The sequence below is a fragment of the Hemibagrus wyckioides genome, linkage group LG07 (assembly GCF_019097595.1).
Source record: "Hemibagrus wyckioides isolate EC202008001 linkage group LG07, SWU_Hwy_1.0, whole genome shotgun sequence".
Lineage (NCBI taxonomy): Eukaryota > Metazoa > Chordata > Actinopteri > Siluriformes > Bagridae > Hemibagrus > Hemibagrus wyckioides.
In genome coordinates, this window is record NC_080716.1 from 25382401 (window position 1) to 25405060 (window position 22660).

Here is a 22660-nt window from a genome sequence, read left to right on the forward strand (position 1 = left end):
CTACGGTAAAGACATCGGAATAGGATACGAAAAGAGATTTTCTTCATTTTGTAGATTTGTATAACAATATTTAGTGCGCTAAAAGGTACAACATTGGTTCCATATTTAAAACTCAACAATCTTTTAGTTTATCATCGATAAATATTACAACATGTAGAAAATTGTTAGTATAACTTTTAAGAAAGAAAGCATTTCTATGATATAAGGTGATGTGCTGCTAATGTGTACAGTACAATCCATTAAAGAGACTAGCTTTTATATACCAGAGATGGCTTGCTTTTATAAAAGGACTAGCAAAGCTTTTAAAGCCCAGCTATTGCTAACATGACTCACAAACATTAGACAGCAAGGGTCAATGAATCAGTAGCTCAGGTGCTCTGGGCAAACTGATTATGTACCAGGGTTATTATTATTCTTATTTTTTTCTGCTTCATGAATGTCCAGTCATTGAGCGACTCAGTCTGCACACAAACACAATTATCTCCTGTTCATCAACCAGAAAACATCCTTCTTCTTCAGTATACAGTTACGCACTCCAGCCATTTCATATATTTAATTGCAGTGTGAGATGATTCATCAGATTAAAAATACAAATCCATACGAACAAGTTCATCATACAGGATTCTGGACCCTTTTTTTTTCATTGCTAGCTATGAATATTTACAGGAATTATTCTTCTAACCTCACAACCTCTGGGTAACATAACATTAACTTATTTGCCTTGACTCCTTGCTAGTGTAATTTAACTTGACAGCTAGCTAAGATGGAATTATTTTAGATCTAGTGAACTTTGCTAGATATTAAACATAAACTGCAAACTGTTACTGGCTAGTTTGCGAGTCTAGTCTAGTTTACTTTCCTAGCTGTCTAGTAAGCATTTTACATACTGGTTAGTCTACATAACTTTGCTCAATATCTAACATAAATGTATTACTTGCTAATTTACCTTCTTGGCTGTCTAGCAAAGATTTTACTTGCTAGTTTGCTAGTCTACTTTACTTTGCTCACTGTCTAGCAAAGATTTTACTTGCTAGTTTGCTAGTCTACTTTACATTGCTGACTGTCTAGCAAAGATTTTACTTGCTAGTTTGCTAGTCTTCTTTACATTGCTGACTGTCTAGCAAAGAGTTTTCTTGCTAGTTTGCCAATCTAGTTTACTTTGCTGACTGTCTACTAGCTAATGTCCTAGTCTTTGCTCAATATCTAACATAAACATATTACCTGCTAGTTTGCTAGTCTAGTTTACTTTCCTGGCTGTCTTGCAAACATTTTACTTGCAAGTTTTGAAGTCTAGTTTATTTTTCTCTATATCCAACGTAAATGTATTACTTTACTAGTCTAGTCTAGTTTACTAATATGGCATTATTTATCTTGGCAGCTTGCTAAAATAGTTACCTTTGCTAGCAACTAACATTTTTTATTCCTTGCTAGATTTAAAGATGTCCTTATTGTGAGGATGCTATTTCATCGGCTGACTTAATATAGTAAGTTAAAATGGCTGAACATGCATTTCTCCATATCATATTTTGGCTAATTCCACATTGTTAAACAGGGAGGTCTGTGATGGTTTTACCTAACAGAGATGTAAACACACTCGTTCACCCTGCAAGTATGCTAACCTGCTGTCTCATTGAACTGTCAGTGTCAACAACCACACTCTGTTCTTGTTCGCACTCACAGATGCTGCTTCTTCACTGCTCCCTGTCACAGCTAACAATTCACTTACAATCACAGATCTGATTCTAACGCTTGTACTGACAGTACTCTTGCTACGAACTCTCACACTCCCCCACGCCTCTCACATTCCTGTGCCTTCAAGCTAACACCTACATACCGCTATATCGACATTAACACTTGTATTACGCACCGTCATCTTTAATGTCAACGCCAACATTCCACCCGCGTCCCTGCTAATGGTTACCTTCCAAACCATCGCTGCCAAAGACCCACAATCCACTCGATCACTGCTAACACCCACTTCCTTGCTAAGGCTCAACGATGATGATAATTTAGCATGACAGCATGGGCTGCTGTTTTCAGTCATTTACAATCATTTGCCATCACTGATGGTCATTTACCATGACAGGATCAAACTACCCACTATGACCAACAAAGATTCGTCTGACTTTCTTTGAAGGCTGAAAAGGTCACGTTGCTTGAACACTGCAAATGAGAGCAGTGCCATACATGAATAAATCATTTAGCTAATCAGTACCCTGTGCGGCCTAATCAAATAAATATTGTCAGTTAAAAGAGATACCGCAGTGGACTAGTACAAAGGAAAGATAAATCCAATGCAGGAAAAGAAAATGACTTCTGTATGAAAAAGCAAAACCATCTGAAGAAAGGTTCAGAATAATATGTTCCGAGTTAATCATTTCTCCGAGCTAATTCCATTCGAGAAATTCGGATATTTTACTTCAGGTATTATTAAATTTGTGACCCGAGCTCAGCGTAGGGGTGGCACTGCTCACTTCCCGAAGCCTCTGAATGGATTATTACCATGCTTAACGTTACTGCTAGCATCAAGCTATGGATGGGGTAAAGTTCATGGGGCAAGACCTGTAATTATCTTCACCACAAACCCCATGTTTCCACATTTATTACTGGCTAAATGCTAGCTGCTTATGCTATTAAACTTGTAATCCTGCTCTAATTCTATTGCTCCCTGAAATATGGCTCCCAGTGCGCAAAGCGTCCTCGAGGCTGTGCTCAACGGTGATGAAAGTTGCTGTAGGAACATGTGTCCTAGCTGGATTTTAGCCACAAGCCGTAAACACGGGTTCAACCCTGTAGCAGGTTTCCTACTCCTGCATCAGATGTGGCACTTGTACTCTTAACAGCAATGAGGTTTTAATGCCTTCCATCCCTCATTTCATTTTTGTGATAGTCAGACTGTTAGCATCTGCCTCCGGTTTAATCACTGGGCCTGTTGCATCAATCACAAGGTTTTACCACAGACAACGAGGCCGGTGCCAGAACTGGCGTCTAATCTAAAGATGTTTATACGAGTTTAAACGGTGTTTGTTTGAAGATGGAAGACATGCAAACCCTCTCCGTATGTTGTGTGTATACAATGTGTATAACAACAACATTGTGAGTTAAGGACATCTTGGTAGAAGACCATGTTTGCTCAAAAACCACATGTTTGTTCAGCCATATTAATTGGTAGATTCTTTTATTAATACTCAACATGACCTTAGCTTCTATTTCGCATTCATTGTCAAACCAGATAAAACGTTATAACACTATGGTCACGATCTGAACCTAGATATTTATACGGTCAATTTCTTTTCTCCATCATCTGGGGCAAAGTTTCCATACAGATCCCTTCCATATCTGGTTTCCCTTTCAAAAAGTTTGGCAAGTAGAACCCATTTGAAAGGCTAGTCCTGCTTTGCTAAAGACCTTTGCAGAGCCACTTTTCCTAAGAGTGTACACCTTAGTTTCCAGGGTCTCTGACAACATCAGTCCTTGGTTATCATTGCGCTACCATATTGGCCAAACAACAGAACAGTTTTCCAGCCTAGACCGAGTTCCATCACAAGCGCAGGCTCCAGGCCAGTGGGAAAAGGATTGTCAGTGTTTCAGTCTGAGACCCAGCCCTTGACTTCTTAAGGTTGTCCCTCTGGAGAAAGGTTTTATGTGTAACAGACCGGATTCTGTCTTTTCTATCAGACAGGGTTCCAGATAGAATCCCTTTAGGAAGCATTAACTATAAAAAGAACTCATCAAGAAACCTCATGAGGTACGCTCTAGACCCTCAGACACAGGGAGGTACACTGTCAACCCTTTAGCCATATGGCCTTCACATTAGCCAAAATATGAGACAGTTCTCAGGCTCAGACCGAGTTCCAAAAGATTCCTGCAAAAAATGGTAGTGATCTACTCTGTTATTAAAAACTGTTTAAATCAGAAGGTTTTCTAAGTTCTTGGTTAGTTTCACTCAGGGAGACACTTTATTTATAATCTCACAACAGAAGCTTTTCTTCAGATAAGGTTCTGAATAGAAACCTAAGACTTGAGGAACCTTTCACTTCTAAGAGTACAGGTAAGAGCAGTTATCTGATGGGCAGCATGTGTAAGAGCTGAGGTGGCGAAACCATGCCAGCGTTGCATTACCACGTGTCCTCGGTGGGCCATGAGGATAGCAAAGTTGGTGAGGTGACTACACGAGCAGGTGGTATGTGTCTTATTAGTCCCGAGGAGCTTGCATCCCTGAGTGGACCAATATCCCATCATGCTCCTCTCCGAGTAGTTCCAGAATGAGCAGTTCGGGTTGAAGTAGTTCTCAGTCTGAAAAGCAACCAGAAGATCACAATCAATACACACTTTAGGCTTAGTACAGCATACAAAAATACTGTCCTACGCTATGACGACTCACCACACTGTTACAATCTACTTACATCCAGGTGCTCGAGTGTGAAGACGACAGGCTCGGACACGAAGATGCGACTGGACTCCTTGTTGATGGAGGCAGACAGGATGTGGGAGTTGACGGTGAGAGTGTGGTTCCTCACTACTCCTCCTTCGTTCATCAGCATGAGGGTGGCGTTCTCCGTGGTCAAAAAGCGCCCGAGGTGTTTATACAGGACAAAGACCAGCTTTGTAACACCTGTAGTGAAGGAAGAGATGCTGGTGAAATCCAGTGCAGGTCATGTTAGGAAGAAACACATCAAGGAAGGTCGTGGGGGTGATGCTGCCCGATACATTACACCAACTTGTCAAGGACCAATTAAACAATAAGATATCAGATTTTTAATGTTGTGGAATGTCCAATTTACTTCCTGTTATTGCTTAAGATCAACAAAATAAAGAAAAGTGCAGCTTGTCCCCAAGAAACCACAGTTCGACAAGAAACCACAAGAACATGTACGACTTTCCAGTGGCTGTTACAAAGTATTGGCACTGGAGACTCCTTCCGTAAACATCATTTCATTTCCAAAGAGAAATCTTTGTTAAATAATGTCCTAATTTTAACCTACTGATTATTAGTCTCGGATAAAGTGCAGCCTCAACCATTTCTGTATATTAGTTGTTACACAATAACCTATCAGAACAAAAGAGCATTAATATAATAAATAAAATCAACACGTGATACGGATCGCAGCTGAAAACGTCACTCCTCTGAACAATCAGTCTCAGTAATTGTTTTATTTTAGATATAAAAAAAGTATGAAATAACTTTTATATTACAGTCATCTTTAAATCCTTATTACATGCTGACTGAAATATTCCATATTTCATGAGATGTGACTGGAAATGACGCTGACGCTATAACTATTTTAGACTTCCTCATCATGTTCTCCTGCGATATCAGTATACCATCACACAGCAGGTCTCAGTGACGATACACATGATCCCCGACTGCTGTGAGGTCTTTGCACTGGTAGGATCATAATCCAGTTTAATTCTTCATTACACCACACACACTGGAGGATTAACGTCTTGAATTACAGTCTTGAGGAAGGGATGTGTACTGGTTTTACTTTTGCCGAGTTGATTTAGCAGCCTAGCGCTCACACCCTGTCGTCGCTCGGACAGCCGAACCCGTTCGTCATGCTTTATATGGGGATGAAATTTCACTCGACGCTGCAGAGCTCTACTTCTTCGGGACGCTGTTCCCAAAACAAACAAACAAAGGCCAATACATAATCTCTACTTTGTGTGACAACATATTCAACAATCTCTGGCTCACGTTACACCAGTTGTCGCAATTTGAGGGGTTTCATACATCCCAGAATGTATAGTGTAAAATATTTAAAGCGTTTTGTAAGGGTGCTAGCAAAGCTGTCCTGATGAAACTCTTTCCACGGTGAAAATTTTGACATCTTCACATATCTGTTTTGCTGTGTCATGTAGCTATCCAACAGTTTGATCAAAGAGGGAGATTCACTATGTGAGCAAATCCTTATACAACACCATCTTTGAAGGAAGATGGCAAGGCAAGATTAAAAAAAAATAGCAAACGAAAACATTTCCACGTTGGTGTAATATTTTTTTTTTTAGTTTAATATATTTACTCTTTCTTATAGTTGGGCTCTCGAACTTTGTGACAGACAGGAATTCATCTTTTTTTTTGGATCTTTTCCAGCATTTCAGACGCTGCATGTTAGTCTCAGTTTTAGACGTCACACCCACAAACCGTTGGATGAATGTCTGATTCATATTGCAGACAAAACTGGAAAGAGTTCAGGAGGGTCAAAGTCGTCATCTGATTGGTTGGATTCTAGAGGATTTTTTAACAGCTCTACTTCCCTCATGGAAGAAGGAAGTCGTCGTGTTTACATGTGTGACAATGAACGTTTAGGGGTATCAGCTAAACGCTGGATTTTCCAAATATATATGAAGGTCTTGGTATTCATTTACACCACTTTCTTAAATGAACAACCTATGGTCTGTTTTTCAGGGATATTTTCACGCTCCTAACCATGATGCTGAACAAAACCAGCTGTGATTGGTTGTTTGACATGTCAGTCAGACAGCCTGATGGGCTTTTATCCTTAGCCAATAAAAGCCACTATGGAGTCCAGACCTGAAAGTCTAGGTATGTGAGACTTAATGACTTGACGAGATGTGATGACTTGAGAACCAGTTCAACTTCGACAGATTTGGAATAAGGCCAGGTGGGTGTGGCCTGGGATACTAATAAACACTTTTGATTGACATGCTCTGTTCAAGACTTCATTGCTTAAGTGGAACTTAAACTCATGACTGAAGGCTTAAACAATGAGATCCTGCCCTACATTTACAAACCCGCACAATCACAACTGTCTACGTTTTAGCTAGGTCAACTTTCTCATGCTAGCTCTCGCATTCCTTCATGCAGAGATCAACAAAGCATGTTTATGCTAACAAATCGTATCAGTTGAATCTAAAGGATGCTGTGAATAACACCACTCTTCTGTGACCCTTACACAACCTTTCCCAAAGATAAGACTTAAAGATTTCTGGGGGAAAAAAAAACACTTTTCACTATTTGTTTTGCTGCTTGTGTCCCACAAGAGCAACATTAACCTAATTAGGAAGCAATCACAGACTTTGGAGCTGTTCTCTGGAGCTTTGAGCGTCTGAATCTGAGCCATGGCTCAATTTTATTTCACCCACCGCTCTTGCTGTTTAATTTGACCGTGTTGGCAGGGAGCTGGATGGTGGCGCCTCCTTTGCTCGTCTGCGGAAACCTGAAATCCTGAACGTGGCCATCTGTGCTCAACACGTACACGTCCAACACTGCGGGAAAGAAGAGACGAACAAGACAGGCGTTTCAGGGATTATCATTACAGGCAACATTTTAGATTTTATAATCCATAGAAAATAATGATTGGATACACGATTCTATTTTTATAATTTTCTAAACTTGACTAAACTAAAGATGGGACATAGGACTGCAATTATATATGAAAATATTTCAAAATAAATAAATAATATTTAAATAATAAATCATGTTTTAAAATAAACAAAAAAATATTTGTTTAATTAAAAAAAAAAAAAAATTAAAAAATTATTTATAAAAAATAAATTTATAAAAAAATACTACATATTTTTCTCTTTTTTTCCCCCCAAAGAATGGCTAGGATACAGCCTCAAGATACATGACACACTGAACCGAACAAGACTCTTGCATCTAAATTGAAGCAAATTTGGAGCAAAAATTTGAGACGTCCCTATTCTGCTGCAGTGTATCATCACTTCCTATTGTCCAATCTGATATATATTTCTGGAAATCTGTTTTGTGACAATAAAACAGAATTAAACTGGATATTGCACTGAACATACATATATATTTATATCCATAGCAATATCTTTCAAATTCACATAGGGAAATGTACATAAAATGTATAAAATATTAAATATCTATCTATCTATCTATCTATCTATCTATCTATCTATCTATCTATCTATCTATATATATATATATATATATATATATATATATATATATATATATATATATATATATGTGTATGTATATATATATATATATATATATATATATATATATATATATATATATTTGTCGAAGCTCCACCCCCGTGTCCATTAGCTGGATTTAATGTGTACCTTCTCTACAGACCCGAGCTATAACTTCAACGCAAAGCTGCTGACTGGGAGGAAAATGTCAGAATAACGGTATTAAAACGATCTGTTTATGCCACTTTGTGGTAAAAACGAGGCTCTGGAACGCCGACTGCTGACCCGCTTTATCCTCCAGCCACAATCCCCGCATTGTGCTGCTGAAAAGAAAGATACGCAGCGTTTACCTATCATGGGAGCGGAACCAGTGAAAGAGGGGGAAAAAAAAGAAAGTACACAAAGTACACCAGAGTACACAGTGTGTGAATGTCAAATATAGCCAGGATCAAACCTATCACTAGACTTTTACTGTGATTCCTCCTGTGGCTGCTGATAGGTTTGTGTCTTCAGCTGCGCCTTTAGGGCCCCGACGGAGAGCAGCTCTGAATCCATTCAGACTTCCTTTCTGAGCTCGCTTTGATGTGTGAAAACACACCGAGGTCAGACGTCAGTATTAGCGAGAACTCTCTCTCTTTTCCTCCAGACTCTCTCTCTCTCTTTTCCTCCAGACTCTCTCTCTCATGCTTTCCTTCAGACTCCTCAGTCTCTCTCTCTGTCTCTATCATTTTTTCCTCCAGACTCTCTCTCTCATGCATTCCTGCTCTCTCTCTGTCTTTCTCGTGTACGTTCCTCCAGACACACTCTTTCTCTCATGCTTTCCTTCAGACTCTCTCTCTGTCTCTCTCATGTACATTCTGTCTCTCTCGCACTCTCACTCTCTCTCGTTTTTCCTCCAGACCCTCTCTCTGTCTCTCTCATGTACATTTTGTATCTCTCTCACTCTCTCTCTCTATCTTGTTTTTCCTCCAGACCCTCTTTCTGTCTCTCTCATGTACATTTTGTCTCTCTCTCACTCTCTCTCTCGATCTTGTTTTTCCTCCAGACCCTCTTTCTGTCTCTCTCATGTACATTTTGTCTCTCTCTCACTCTCTCTCTCGATCTTGTTTTTCCTCCAGACCCTCTCTCTGTCTCTCTTGTTTTTTCCCCAGACTGTCTCTCTCTCACGCTTTCCTTGAGACTCTCTCTCTCTTGTGTACATTCCTCCAGACACTCTCTCTCTCTTGTTTTTTCCTCTAAATTCTCTCTCATTCTCTCTTGTTTTTTCCCCAGACTCTCTATCTCTCTTGCTTTCTTTCATTCTCTCTCATTCTCATGCTTTCCTCCAAACACACACACTCTCTCTCTCTCTCCCTCATGCATTCTTTCAGACTCTCTTTCTGTCGCTCTCATGTACATTCCTCCAGACACTCTCTCTCTCTCTCATCTTTTCCTCCAGAAACTCTCTCTCATGCTTTCCTTTAGACTCTCTCTCTCTCTCTCTCTCTCTCTCTCTCTCAATTTTTTCTCCAGACTGTCTCTCTCTTTCATGCTTTCCTTCAGACTCTCTCTCTCTCATGTGCACATTCCTTCAGACACTCTCTCTCTCTCTGTCTCTCTCTTGTGTACATTCCTCCAGACACACTCTCTTTTTCTTTTTGTTTTTCCTCCAGTCTCTCTCTCTCTCTCTCTCTCTCTATCCCCAACTTGTATTTCTGACACTTGGAAATAAGGGACCTTTTTTGGCCCTTCTATCTTTCTTCCTTTTCTTCCGGCAGCACGTATCCACTCCATCTATTTCCTTCAGCCCTCGAGCAGTTGCCTTGTGTTGCGGTTGAGTTAAATTATGCTAATTACCGGTGAGAGACGGAGACGGAGTGGCAAAAAAAAAAGTTTTCCTAATATGCTCCAGGGCACTTTCTGTCAGCCGTGGAGCCGGCAGGCACTGGGCTGCATCGCTAACCACATCTTACGTCTCTCAAAGCGAGGACGGACTGAAACAGGGCGTGCGAGGTGCGTCTGCAGCCGGAGGAGGAGAAAAAAAAAATACCCTAGTGTGTAAACGAGATTAATGCTGTTTTCAACACTTGCCAAAACAGGGAAGTAGTTATTAAAAGAGCGAGGGCTGAAAATAAAGCGGCTCTATTATTTAAGAAGTGTTTTTCTCTTCCAGCCGCCACACTGCTGCATTTCTGTTGTTAACACATCATGCGTCTTCTTTAAAACTTAATAACTGTTTATCCTGCTCACCATACAGACTTCAAATCACATTCCATCTTAAAACCAGCACATACTAATAAAGAACATCTTGGAATGAGGTGGGGAAAAAAAACTGCTTAAATAAACTAAATAAGGCAAATAAGTAAATAAACAAACAGGAGGAGGATTGAGAAATGCTGATATTATTCATGTAAAAAAAATAAAGATAAAAAGACAAAATTAACAAATGAATGTAAAACAAAATAAATAAAAACCTAAATAAGGAAACGAAATAAATAATAAACAGCAGGAGGATATGAAAAATGCTGTGGTTATTAATGTAAGAAAAATAAATGACAAAAAAATAATAATGTAAAATAAAATAAATAAAAAACTAAAGAAATAAATAATAAAATGGAGGAGGATTGGGAAATGCTGAGGTTATAAATGTAAAAAAAAAAAGACAAAATAAACAAATGAATGTAAAATAAAATAAACAAAAAAAAACTATATAAACCAAAGAAATAAATAATAACAAGAAGGACGATTGGGAAATGCTGAGGTTATTAATGTAAAAAAATAAAAAAATAAATAAATGACGAAATAAACAAATTAATGTAAAATAAAAAAATTAAAAAAAAAAAAAAAAAACTAAATGCAGCAAATAAATAAACAAAGCAGACGCAGAGGTTAGAAGTGTAAAAGAAAGGATACAATAAATAAAAAAAAGAAATAGCACAAGAAACAAACAAACAAATAAAAAAAATGAATTGAATTAAATTACATTAAATAAAATAAGCATACTTGTAGGTGGTTGAGAAATAAAGGGGGAAAAAAAACGAAGCAAACAAAGAAAAATGGATCAAAATCCAGCAGAGAATAAAATACTACTGTGAAAGTAAAAAATAAATAAATAAATACATACATAATCAAAAATGAACTCAAAATTAAAAGGCAGCAAGGAAACTGTTCTACGATGAAAGGATGCTTTTATTCTTATTAAAAATAACCTTCTTTTTCTTTACTTTCTGACTTCTATGCTTCTGTGTCACACGAGAGGACAGTAACTCTTTCTCACATCTGCTTTCCCAATAGTGGACAGGTCTGCTTTTAACATCCTGATATCTACACCAGCCGCACGCTTCCTTTAGCTCTAAAAGAGGCGAGTGAGCAGCAGGTGTACGCGCTCCGAGCGCACGGGAACCTGGGTTTCCCCTCTGAAATGTAAAAAGGTGGAAGGCCATTGAGGAGAGGTTAAAAGCAAAGCCATGACAAGCTGGAGGGGGGGCTGGGGGAATGACACCTGAGCGTGTGAGCTGACCGATATGAATGCACTGGTGATGATAATGAAGTCACACAGAAATCAAACACACAGAGGATCAGTGGGGATATTTCAAACCAAAAAAAAAAAAACCCAGCATAAATGAATTACTGACTATTGAAATTAGTTACAGCTTCATGAATAAGATGTAACTGAAAAAGGCTTTGTGTTGGTTTCAGATTTGGATCGTTGTGATTAGGTAGGAAAAGGAAAATACTCTGTTTTGTTGCATCAAATTGCTTCAAAAATCCCTGGTTTCCTTTTGGTTTGTTTTGTTTTGTTTTTGCGCTTCCGAAAAAATCCTTTGAAGTGCCATTTGTGCTTCAGTAAAATTACATTTACACACACACACACACACACACACACACACAGAGTAAAGGCAAAAGGTAAAAGAAGACATTCTAGACACACAAAAATGTGTAGTTTAAAAAGTCCTATGTGTATAATTCAGCTTAATAAAATGAATTATATATATATATAATAATATATATTTTTATATATAATCTATTATTATTTTCATTATTTTTTAATTATTATTATTATTATTATTATTATTATTATTATTATTAATGAATTAAATCTAACCTAAAAATCTACCAAAAAACCCCCAAAATCCCAGTATTTTTCGCCTGTCACTGCTTCCATTCTGTATAACTGCACTTTATTGTGAAAAACAATCATTAAATCTCTTCCAAAAAAACACATTATTTTTCCATTAATGTCGGAATCTGCTGAAAATCTCAAGCGAGAAACCATATTTTCCACCAGTCGTCCGTTACAGCTCCCGAAAAATGCGTTTCACTTCACAAACCCTCCATGGCGCTACCTGAACACAATCACATGTGGAATATTCCACCAGTCACATGTTCAACAGGAAGTGACTTCATCCGAAATTTCTCAGGGGAAGAAGAAGAGCTTGAACATTCATTTTCTACACTTTTCTGTCATCAAATTGTAAGATCACTTTGAGTGTACAGCCCTGTCATGAAAATGAACTTATCATTGATGTTTATTATTAAAGATTGTTGTTTATTTGCTAATGCTATGCTAAGTTTCAAACTTGTTTCAGGGCAAAACACAGCCAAGAACACTTTAAAAATAAAAACTATATATATATTTATATTTTTTTAAATGATTTTCTTAATTTTATAATTTTTGTTAAATTCTTTTTTTTATTTTTCAAAGTATTGAAATGCTTAGATGCATTTTATTCTTAGATGTAATGTAATGTAATGGAAAACATTATTATGATTTAGTATTTTTTCAGAGTTTTATTTTATAAATTTAAATATAAAATTTGAAGTTTAAATATAAATATATTATATATATTTTTTTTGTCAGAATTTTATTTTATAAATATAAATATAAAAATTGAAGTTTAAATATATATTTTTTTCAGAATTTTTATTTTATCAATTTTAATATGAAATTCTAATTTTAATATAAATATTAAACGTATTTACTTACAATTGCATTTCATAAATTTAAATATAAAAATGTCATTTTTTAATATAAATATGACATTTATTTTTTTCATAATTTTATTTTAGAAATAAAAGTCTAAATGGATCACAGAATCACTCTTTTTCAGAAAAGTAGGGAAAAAAAACACAAATAACTTGAATGTATAGTTCAATATTCTGAAAAAAAATTATTATTATTATTATTATTATTATTATTATTATTATTATTATTATTATGAATAATTCCGCAGCACATTTGGATGAGATATTTCGAGCCCTCGGAGTGTTCACTATCACAATCTGTTTGGTTCTCAGCAGTGTGTGTGTGCTGGAGGCTGTGTGTGTTTCAGTGAGCCATACACTCATCATACACCACGTACTCCATATCCCTTTAAATCAGCACAGATCTGGAGAACGGACAGAGTTGGCATGAGCTTTTAGACCTCGTGTTCAAAGCTGAATTCAAAGTAAAAAGTCGGCTAATTTGGACGGCTGCAGGCGACGGGAGCACCGGGAGAAATCTGCTGTTCGCATCACATGCAGACGAAAAAACACGCGCAAACATATCATTTACTCTTTCCTCTGGCTGTGTGGAACTTCCTGACAGGAAGCCGTGCTCGCCTTTAAGCTTCTACACCTTATAATTACATAGCTGTAATTTGATAGGCTTTTTAATAGCAGTCACGGGTCAGACGTCCAGCTGTGACGTTACACTCATTTACTACGTAAAGACAAAGTGCAGACGAATTCTACTGCATAGAATTTCACCAGAATTGTTTACAACTAGAATTACGCTGCTGTTTTCACATAAAACTGATATGCTGCTGTTACATCTGAAAGATACAGTTATTTTCTATTTACACCTCTATCTATCTATCTATCTATCTATCTATCTATCTATCTATCTATCTATCTATCTATCTATCTATCTGTCTGTCTGTCTGTCTGTCTGTCTGTCTGTCTGTCTGTCTGTCATCCATCCATCTACCTATCATTCTATCCATCATCCATTCATCCATCTCTAATCCATCCATCCATCCATCCATCCATCCATCCATCTGTCTATACAGTTATTTTCTATTTACACCTCTATCTATCTATCTATCTATCTATCTATCTATCTATCTATCTATCTATCTATCTATCTATCTATCTATCTATCTATCTATCCATCTCTCTACCTTTTATCCATCCATCCACCTATCATTCTATCCATCATCCATTCATTTATCTCTTATCCATCCATCCATCCATCCGTCCATCTACCTTTCATTCATCCATCCATCCCAAACTCTATCTATCTATCTATCTATCTATCTATCTATCTATCTATCTATCTATCTATCTATCTATCTATCTATCTATCTATCTATCTATCTATCTATCTATCTATCTATCTATCTATTCATCCATCCATCCATCCATCTATCTGTTTATGCCAAATTGGCTTTTCACAAATGTTAGAAGTCTCCTTCATGCCCAGACTGAGACGCTGACAAAACTCCATCTTTCATAATCAGTGCTGTATAACAGGGCTATTAAGCGTGGTGCTGACAGAAAGCTCTCATCTCTCACCCAGAAGCCTCATCACCATCTCTCTCTCTCTCTCTCTCTCTCTCTCTCTCTCTCTCTCTCAGACACTCACTTATGTTCTCCGCAGGCACTTTGACGACGGCCGGCTCGATCAGGTTGTCTGCGAGGACGAAGGCTCCTTCCTCCAGTGTGTCCAGCAGCATGGTGGCCGTGTGCGTCTGCTCCGTCGAGTTCATGTCCTCCCACGACTTCAGCGCTTCTGGTCTCAGGAGGTTGTCCACCGTGTCCACAATGGCCTGCAATCAGGAAAACCAGAGCGGTGATGGACAGCTGGAATGTGACTTTGGAAAAGAAAAAAAAAAGGGTCTATACATAAAATAAAGGCAGGCCAGGGAAGTGTAACAGAAGCTAATGAGACTCATGACAGGCGAGCAGGAGCAGGGAGGAAGGGGCTGAGGGAATTTGCACGGGTATTTGGCACAAACAAGGTCCAGTGTTTGAGTGTTGTGTGTACGCTTTGTCGTTTAACCATCGGCATGGTTTATTATTTCAAATTCCAACCAGAAAAAAAAACTTAGCCTGATATTTTTCAACTCAATGGAGCATTCTTCTTTACCTCCTTATCCCTACAGAGCTCTTGTTTTCCAGAGACCAATTAGGACTACATTCCATAACAGGATCTGACCACAGTGCCCTGAAAATGTATGCTTTTTCCTGTAGAGGGAGGGAAGGAGGTGGGGAAAGGAGCTAGGAGGTTTATCAGGCAGAGGAATCTGTTCGCAGAAGCCCGGCGGACTGGAGGAAAACGACATGTTCACCTTCGCTTTCTCACTCCTAATCGCAAGCTTTTCATTTCCTGAAGCCTGGAGCGCAGCGCTAACTGAATTAAACAATCCCAACGCTACTCTCCGCCCGGTTTAAAGAGGCTGTGGACGGCTCCCGACATCACATACCGGCCACTTACAGGGCAGTGTCACTCCAGGCGTGCTATTAAAGAGGCAGGGAATAAAGCTCAGCAGAGGCTCGTTGAATTTCCACTCTGGACTTCATGATTTGCTGCAGATAAAACAGCTTTAAGAGCGGCTAGGTCATCTTTACACCAAGCTCTTCAGCCTCTTTAGCCTCAACACTCAGTGTAATTATATAGCTGTGTGTTTCGTCTCGCAGAATTCGCCTTCATCTTAGACACAAGTCTGTTTAGCTTCTTTAAATCCACTGCCCAGATTTTGGCAATAATTTGATCGAGTAAAGTTTTAAAGTTTTACTGAGAAATCTCTCAGATCACAGCATGAGATCATAAAAACATCTAAATATATAAACATTACATTAGATGACCAACAGCTTTGTATGTCCATTTACTGATCATTTGTTTCAGACAGTTTCTTTTCCAAAATTGGAAAGCAAACATAAATAAAACATTATTATTACTATTATTATTATTATTATTATTATTATTATTATTATTATTGTTGTTGTTAAAAATGTTCAAAATAAATACTACTACTACTACTACTACTACTACTAATAATAATAGTATTAATTAACATCTGTGGTTACACCCCATACTTACCAAAGGAAAACTTTGCACAAGATTCTTATTGTTCAACTTATTGTTAAAATATTGGTATTTTTTAGGGATTTATTTATTTATTTATTTATTTATTTATTAAAAGACTCTCACGGTTCATGTTTCTTGACAACACTTAAAATGCCATTCTTAAATAAATAAATAAATAAATAAATAAATAAATAAATAAATAAATAAATAAATAAATAAAGCAAGCAAATATATAAATAAATACATTTTTTACAATAAATTATTATAGATTATTCCATCATTGTGGTGGAAATTCCTGCCTTTAAACTCCACAATTTTTTCCAGATCTGCCCCACAAACCTGTTCAAGAATTTCTTGGAATGGGATGAAGCTTTTAATTCGATGTCTAAGGATAGATTTAAACAATTTGGGGCCGTAACATTCCTGTAACAACATCACCAAGTGTTTTGTTTCTCTTATACAGCAGCACTTTTTTTATAGACTTTTTATCCATTTATAGTTATGTCTGCAAAACAAGCTAGTTCCCTTTTAACCCCTTTTTAGCCTCTCGAAATAAATGTAGTCCTTATGAGAAATGTTAACATATGGAAGATGTAAACATGTTTATTTCCCGAGTCCATCGTACAAGTACAAGTCGGTGTTTAAGCTGTTTCTATGGAAACCCTAGTGTGTTAGGACACATTAGAGCGCATTGATATAAACATATAATGTTAATTCAGTTCTCTGGTCCACAACTGAATTTACCGTGCTGTTCCACCCACAGCAGAACTCCAGCGAGAGGTGAAATCAGCTAATGATCGTGTTATTAATGTGCAGGTAAACACACCGTTCGACCTGCTGGTTGTATAACCTGTGAAAAAAAGTTGCTCATTAATTCGCAAACGGAAGAAACCCGGGTGCTTCTGCGGACTCGCAGAAGTGTTTACGGCGTCAGAAGCGAGCGCTCAGTGCATTCTTAATCTGAAGAAGGTTTGTCAACACTAACACAGCCGTATGAATGGAGAGGGACTTTGAGACAGAGATCATAGCACACATTTGGGGAAGCTGGCACGCCAAAGCGAATCGGCCCGTCTCTCTCTCTTTCTCTTTCCCTCGCTCTCTCTCTCTCTCTTGCTCGCCCTATTTCTCTCAGCAGACAAAAGGGAAATAGAGAAAAAAACGGCATCACATGAATAAACCCCAGTTAGAAAAAGGCTCACGTGACACCAGACTGCTTTCTGCAGTGTTTGTGTTCTTTCAGAGGCAACCCCCCCACCCCCCAAAAAAAACAACAAAAAACAACACACTCCGGAAAACGGGAAATGCTTCAGATATGAACATAAATTCTCAGAATCCGTCAAACAATCGAATGCGGCCATGAGAACGCAGGACGATCGGCGAGTGCTGAAAAGTTGAAGTGGGTGAAAAAGCGAGCAAGCAGCCACTTTGATCACGCTGTTGGCAGACGGGGATGGTGCAATTACGGCCGCGGGAAGGCAATTACTCTTACAATGTTCCTGTGCTGAGAGAAAAAGGAGGCGCGAGAGGAAGAAAAGAAAGAGAAGGAGAGAACAAGTGGTCGCCGAGGAGATCAGGCAGGGCTGGATGGAGAAACAGGTGGGTAAGAGAGGAAACACCGAGGGGAGAGAGAAAAGGTGAAAAAAAATTGGAAGCACAAGACAGAAGCAGAATGAGGGGGAAAAAGGCAAAGGGAATGCTGGCACAGAGAGAGAGAGAGAAGGAGAGAAAGAGTGAAAGAGCAAGAAACAAAGAGCAAGGGAGTACAAGTGGGAAGGAGAGAGCAGGGGATTGAGGGGGAGGGGAACAGAGATAAAAGGTAAGGAGCAAGAGCGAGAAGCAAGCAGGGAGCAGAGAGAGAGAGAGAGAGAGAGAGAGAGAATGGGGGATGAAAAGTGTAGGGAAAAAAGCCAGGAGCCAAGCAGACAAAGGCAGAGACACTACTAATAAGTGGCTAAAGAATGAGTCAGATTCCAGCAGAGAGCTTCCTGCAGAAACAGACAGACAGACAGACAGAGAGACAGACAGACAGACTGACAGGCAGCCAGACAGCCAGCCAGATGGCCAGACAGAGAGACAGACACTACAGCTACATGCAGTGAGCCTGGATTATATTGTGCACATACCTTCATATAGGCCCTGCACGTCTTTTCTCGCTTTTGGCGCTTTGAAGAAACACACACACACACAGTTAGAAGACGTTAGAAGCTACAAAACCAGGTCCTGTGCCATCAAAGGAACATCAAGGCACCACATTCCTGCACACAATCAAGCGTTTCGTCTCGACGATGCAATCAGACGTCGCGCGGGAGAAGCGTCACACTGCGAGAGCACCGTGCTACCCCACATCGCCCTCCTCTTTCAATTAAAAGTGTCTTTTGAATACCTAACTAGCTTACATAACCAAAACACCAGGACTGCTGAGTTGAGTTGTAGAGAGAGGTAGGGAGCGAGGAGCGGGGAGAGGAGAGGAGGGAAAGGGTGGTGGTGGTGGGGGGGGGGGATATAGAGACGCAAGTACTGGACCGTGCTAGAAAATCCATTAAACTCAATGCATTCAAGCTGGAGGAGGTCATTTGTATTTGATGGTCAGGATAATTGTGCTATCTGGCGATATGAAGGTTTCAGTGCCGCCGATAGTCATTTCATCAAAAAAAAGCCCCCCCCAATACACACCCACACACACCCTGTATCCCACTCTTCCTCCCTCCACCTACTGCCCCACCCCCCCAATCATCGCTCCTTGCATGGCATTAAGAAGGAGAGATGGAAGACAGGGAACGCTTCGGCATGAAAGGGAATTTCTTCTCCGTGCAGAATTACACCGAGTTCATTTCTTTAACACCGGCAGCGCTTACAGCAGCACCTGTGACAGCCTCGAGGCGGAGTAAGTCCACCACCTCGCCATCCCACAATCCTTTGTGTGGGAGATGAACGGCCTCGTGGGGGCCTCCAGTCGAGCCTCTTCTGCGGAAATTCCTCCTTCAGCAAATACTTGGCTGCATATTACCTTCCTAAAGGGCCCGGCTTCTACCCGGCTCTTTATTTTATTTTCATTTTTTTTAAAATGGTTTCTAAACACTAGTGGCGGCTTTTACATCTGTAGTGCCAGGTGAGTCAGATGCGCTAACCCCATAATTACAGGGGAGCTGAGCTGGAACATATTCAGGGGGGAGAAGAAGAAGAAGAAGAAGGAAAAAAAAAAAAAACCCTGGGGCTGGATTACTGACAGGCAGACAGGAGGGAGTGTCCTTCTCTTCTCTATCACCTAGACAAGATAAGCACTTTCAAAACGAGAAAAGAAAAAGGGAATTGTCAAAAAAAAAAAAAAGCAAATATGCACAGGCAGATGGTTGTTCAGGAATTCCACCGGGTCTGCTAAACGTTTCAGGAATTCCACAGTGGCAGGAAAATGAGCTCTGGGAACGGCAGAGGCAATTGAGATCAGGAAATCCACAAATTTACAATCGTACCAAGCTCGAAAAGGTTCTGGTGAGAACTGAGGGGGTAATGCAAAACAAGCAGCTGATCTGCACCCATATATCATGTGAGAACATAAATGTGCAATTGGAGGTCTAGTTATATGTAATAGCACTGAAAATTGCCCAAAAAACAAAACACTGCAACATAATGCCGCGCTATTATTCCTGATCACGAACTGGATATTAGACAAAATATGACACGGAAGAAAGAACACGTTAACCTGCTGTACCTTGTTGAAGCTGCGTCCGGCCGAGTCCTTCTCGCTGGGCCTGAACTCCTGAAGCTGTGCGTCCAGGATGTCCACCAGCTGCTCCATGAGCCTGACGCTGGAGCTGACGTCGCCGGCGAACACAGGGCCGTGCGTATGACGCGCCAGCTCATTGGCCAGATTCGCCGCGTTCTCTCCGCTCCGGATCTGCCCCAATTTAGAGCCAAAATGCGTGATTACAAGGGACACAAATTACACAGCAGATTGAACGCAGGCGACTGGCAGAGCAAGCGAGAGAACCATGTTGATAAACTTTGCAGCCCAAATTTGGGTTGTGAGTAAATCTTTTTGGGGGAAATAAACTGAAGAGGTAATTGTTAGTTGTTGAAGGGAAATGAATGTGGCGTGACTGGCTGGGAGCTGCTATTCACAACACATTAATCAGAGGGTGTTGCTAAAACGCTGTCCACACACAAACACAAAATAACATGTTTCACATATATATATCGATGTGGAGGTGGATAAAATGATGCTATGGCTCAAAAAGTGGCTCGGACAGAAAAGCGAGGCTTGTTCAGAATCCCTCGGCTCGCGAAGGCGATGAAAGAATTCGGTCCGAGATGTCTCATATTTCATCGTTATCAAATCCCAACACCATGTATTACTCAGTAAGCACTTATTATTCAAGGACAATTTAAAACAGAGACAAAGCCGGCTTTTAATTGGTTCAGAAACATCTTCAAGAAACAGTATGAGAATTACTTAGGCTGAAACACAAACACTGCTTTCAGCTGAAGTTTGGAATAGGCATAAAAATAAAAATAAAATCATAATAATGTAAATATGTATGATTTGTATGTGTAGGTGAGTTTTTTTTTTCTAATATATTTTTCATTTTTTTATTTATTTTTTTTATTTTTGTATATATATTACATTTTATAAAATAAATAAATAAATAAATAAATAAATAAAATTTTGTAATATAAATCAATTGAATGTCTATACAGTGTTTATGTTGTAATATTAAAGACAAAATTAAATCATGTTATTGAAATGCAAAAATAAAATGTTAAAATAATATCTTCTGTGGACATGTTTACAAAAAATAAATAAACATTTTAAGACAATATTAATTGAAATATTATGTTGTGTCTATTAAGTATATTAAGTATCTATATATTGGCTACAAGTAAGACAGAAACTATTTTTTGTTTATTTTGCAAATTTAATTTTAAGCTATTTTTTTGATCAAGAACAGATATTCTGTCAAGGCTACTATTGAAAACCACAAAAAAATAATAATAATAATAAAAAAAGCAACCAAACCAAACCAAACTACCAGTCAGAGGCAGGATTTGCTTATTTCTGTCTAGTTTCTCCACAGCTGTGGTTATCTGTTAAGTTCAGGAATGAAGAATTGAAGAGTGAAGCACAAACCAGAAAGCAGCTGCTCCACATTCATTTACCTCGTGTAAGCTTTGAAACCTCATTCGCTCACGCCGCCGCTTATTTACGCTTTGATTATTTGTGTGCGTTTTGTATTTTCAGGTATGTGCTTTCATCTCTTACTGTTTTTGTACCTTGACTAATTACAGCCATTGATGATGAAAAATAAACGTAATCAAAAGCTTCGGAAGTGTAATTAATTACATTTCATTTTTGGTTTGAAATTTGCTGTCTTTTTTGTTAAAACAAGAGAAATAGTCTGCCAATTAGACAATAATAGAAATGAGTTATTTGCTAAAATAATTTGTTTTCATTTTAAAACATTGTTTGAACCTGATACTGACCTTTTGTGCCACCTGTGTGACCCAGTGGGACGTACAGTTGCTGAGATCTGGTCCTTTCGGGTTCCACGTACCACTCACAGCTGTACAGAGGTATGAGGCAATACCTGTGTGTGGAGAAACCAGGAAAAGAAGGTGACATGACCCACGGAGAGAAGTGACAGAGAGAGAAAGTGAAAACCGCAAACCAGAGGCAAAGGTTAAAGAGAACTGATTGGGGAGCCAGTTCCTGTTGTTGACGAGACAAGACGTACAGAGAGAAGGTAAAGAGAACCAGATGACTAGCAGACGTAGAGGGTGGAAAGGCTGTGGAAAGCATTGAGAGAGAAGTAAAACGGAAGAGCAAGAAGTAAAAGGACAAGTTAACCAGAAAGAAAAACAGATGTAGAGAGAACTACAGATAAGACCAGAACAAGAAGCTGAAAGGACAAGAGAATGTGAGGAGAACCAGGAGGAAGAGAACCAGGGTAGAATGGAGGAAAGAAACAGAAGAAGAATGTGGAGAGAACAAGGGCCAGAGACATAATGCAAGAAGGTGTAATGAAAAGATGAGGACGAGGAAACGGATGAAGAACCTAAGGAGAACCTGAGTGTGCATGAATGAGAATTATTTAGAGAAGGTGGAGAGGATGGACAGAAAAAGATGGAGAAGCTAATCTGTTGGATATGGTTCAAGCAAATCTGCTGCAAATCAGGCAGAAACTTTGGAAAGAAGCACAGAAGGAAGTTGGAAAGATGTAGAAGGAAAAGATGGACAGAATCTAATAAGTAATAGAAAGAGAACCAGAGAGAGAAATGATTTAGAAAGCTAAGAAGACTATGATGACATTTGAAGGAAGCAGAGAGAATCACAGGTGGATAGAAGCAGAGGAAGAATGTGTCGCACCAGAGGATGAAGATAATGAGATAAGGTAATGAGAAGGACGGAGACATTGTGGAGAACCGGAGGAAGCAGAGAAGCTGGAGAAAGTTGAGGAACTATAGTGAGAACCAGATGAAGAGGAGAATGAGAAAAGAACTTCAAGGGAGAAGGTTGAGGAACCACAGACAGAACCAAAGAAGTTATACTGACAGAATCAAGGATTTCATCTACTAATGAGAAGGTTTCGAGTTCAGATCCCAGTTAAACAACCTAAACACAATGTAAAAAAACTGGAATGGAATGAAAACCTGATGAAGAACCACACTGAGGAATGGAGGGAAGCAGAATCAGAAAAAGAA

General features: G+C 38.9%; 1 protein-coding gene across 8 annotated transcripts in view; it reads right to left on the bottom strand.

Moving 5' to 3' along the window:
* LOC131356088 (adhesion G protein-coupled receptor L2-like) overlaps positions 1-22660 on the bottom strand; it is a 133970-nt gene that overhangs the window by 34604 nt on the left and 76706 nt on the right. For 6 of the 8 annotated variants that reach the window (XM_058394883.1, XM_058394885.1, XM_058394887.1 and 3 more), the window contains exons 7-13: positions 21443-21546; positions 19674-19859; positions 18088-18126; positions 14519-14702; positions 7108-7230; positions 4407-4615; positions 4123-4296 (exon numbers count right to left, since the gene is read on the bottom strand). In XM_058394883.1, coding sequence (XP_058250866.1) covers positions 4123-4296; positions 4407-4615; positions 7108-7230; positions 14519-14702; positions 18088-18126; positions 19674-19859; positions 21443-21546 — 1019 coding nt within the window. The remainder of the gene's footprint in view (positions 1-4122; positions 4297-4406; positions 4616-7107; positions 7231-14518; positions 14703-18087; positions 18127-19673; positions 19860-21442; positions 21547-22660) is intronic. The other 2 variants (XM_058394884.1, XM_058394886.1) reach the window with 1 other exon arrangement.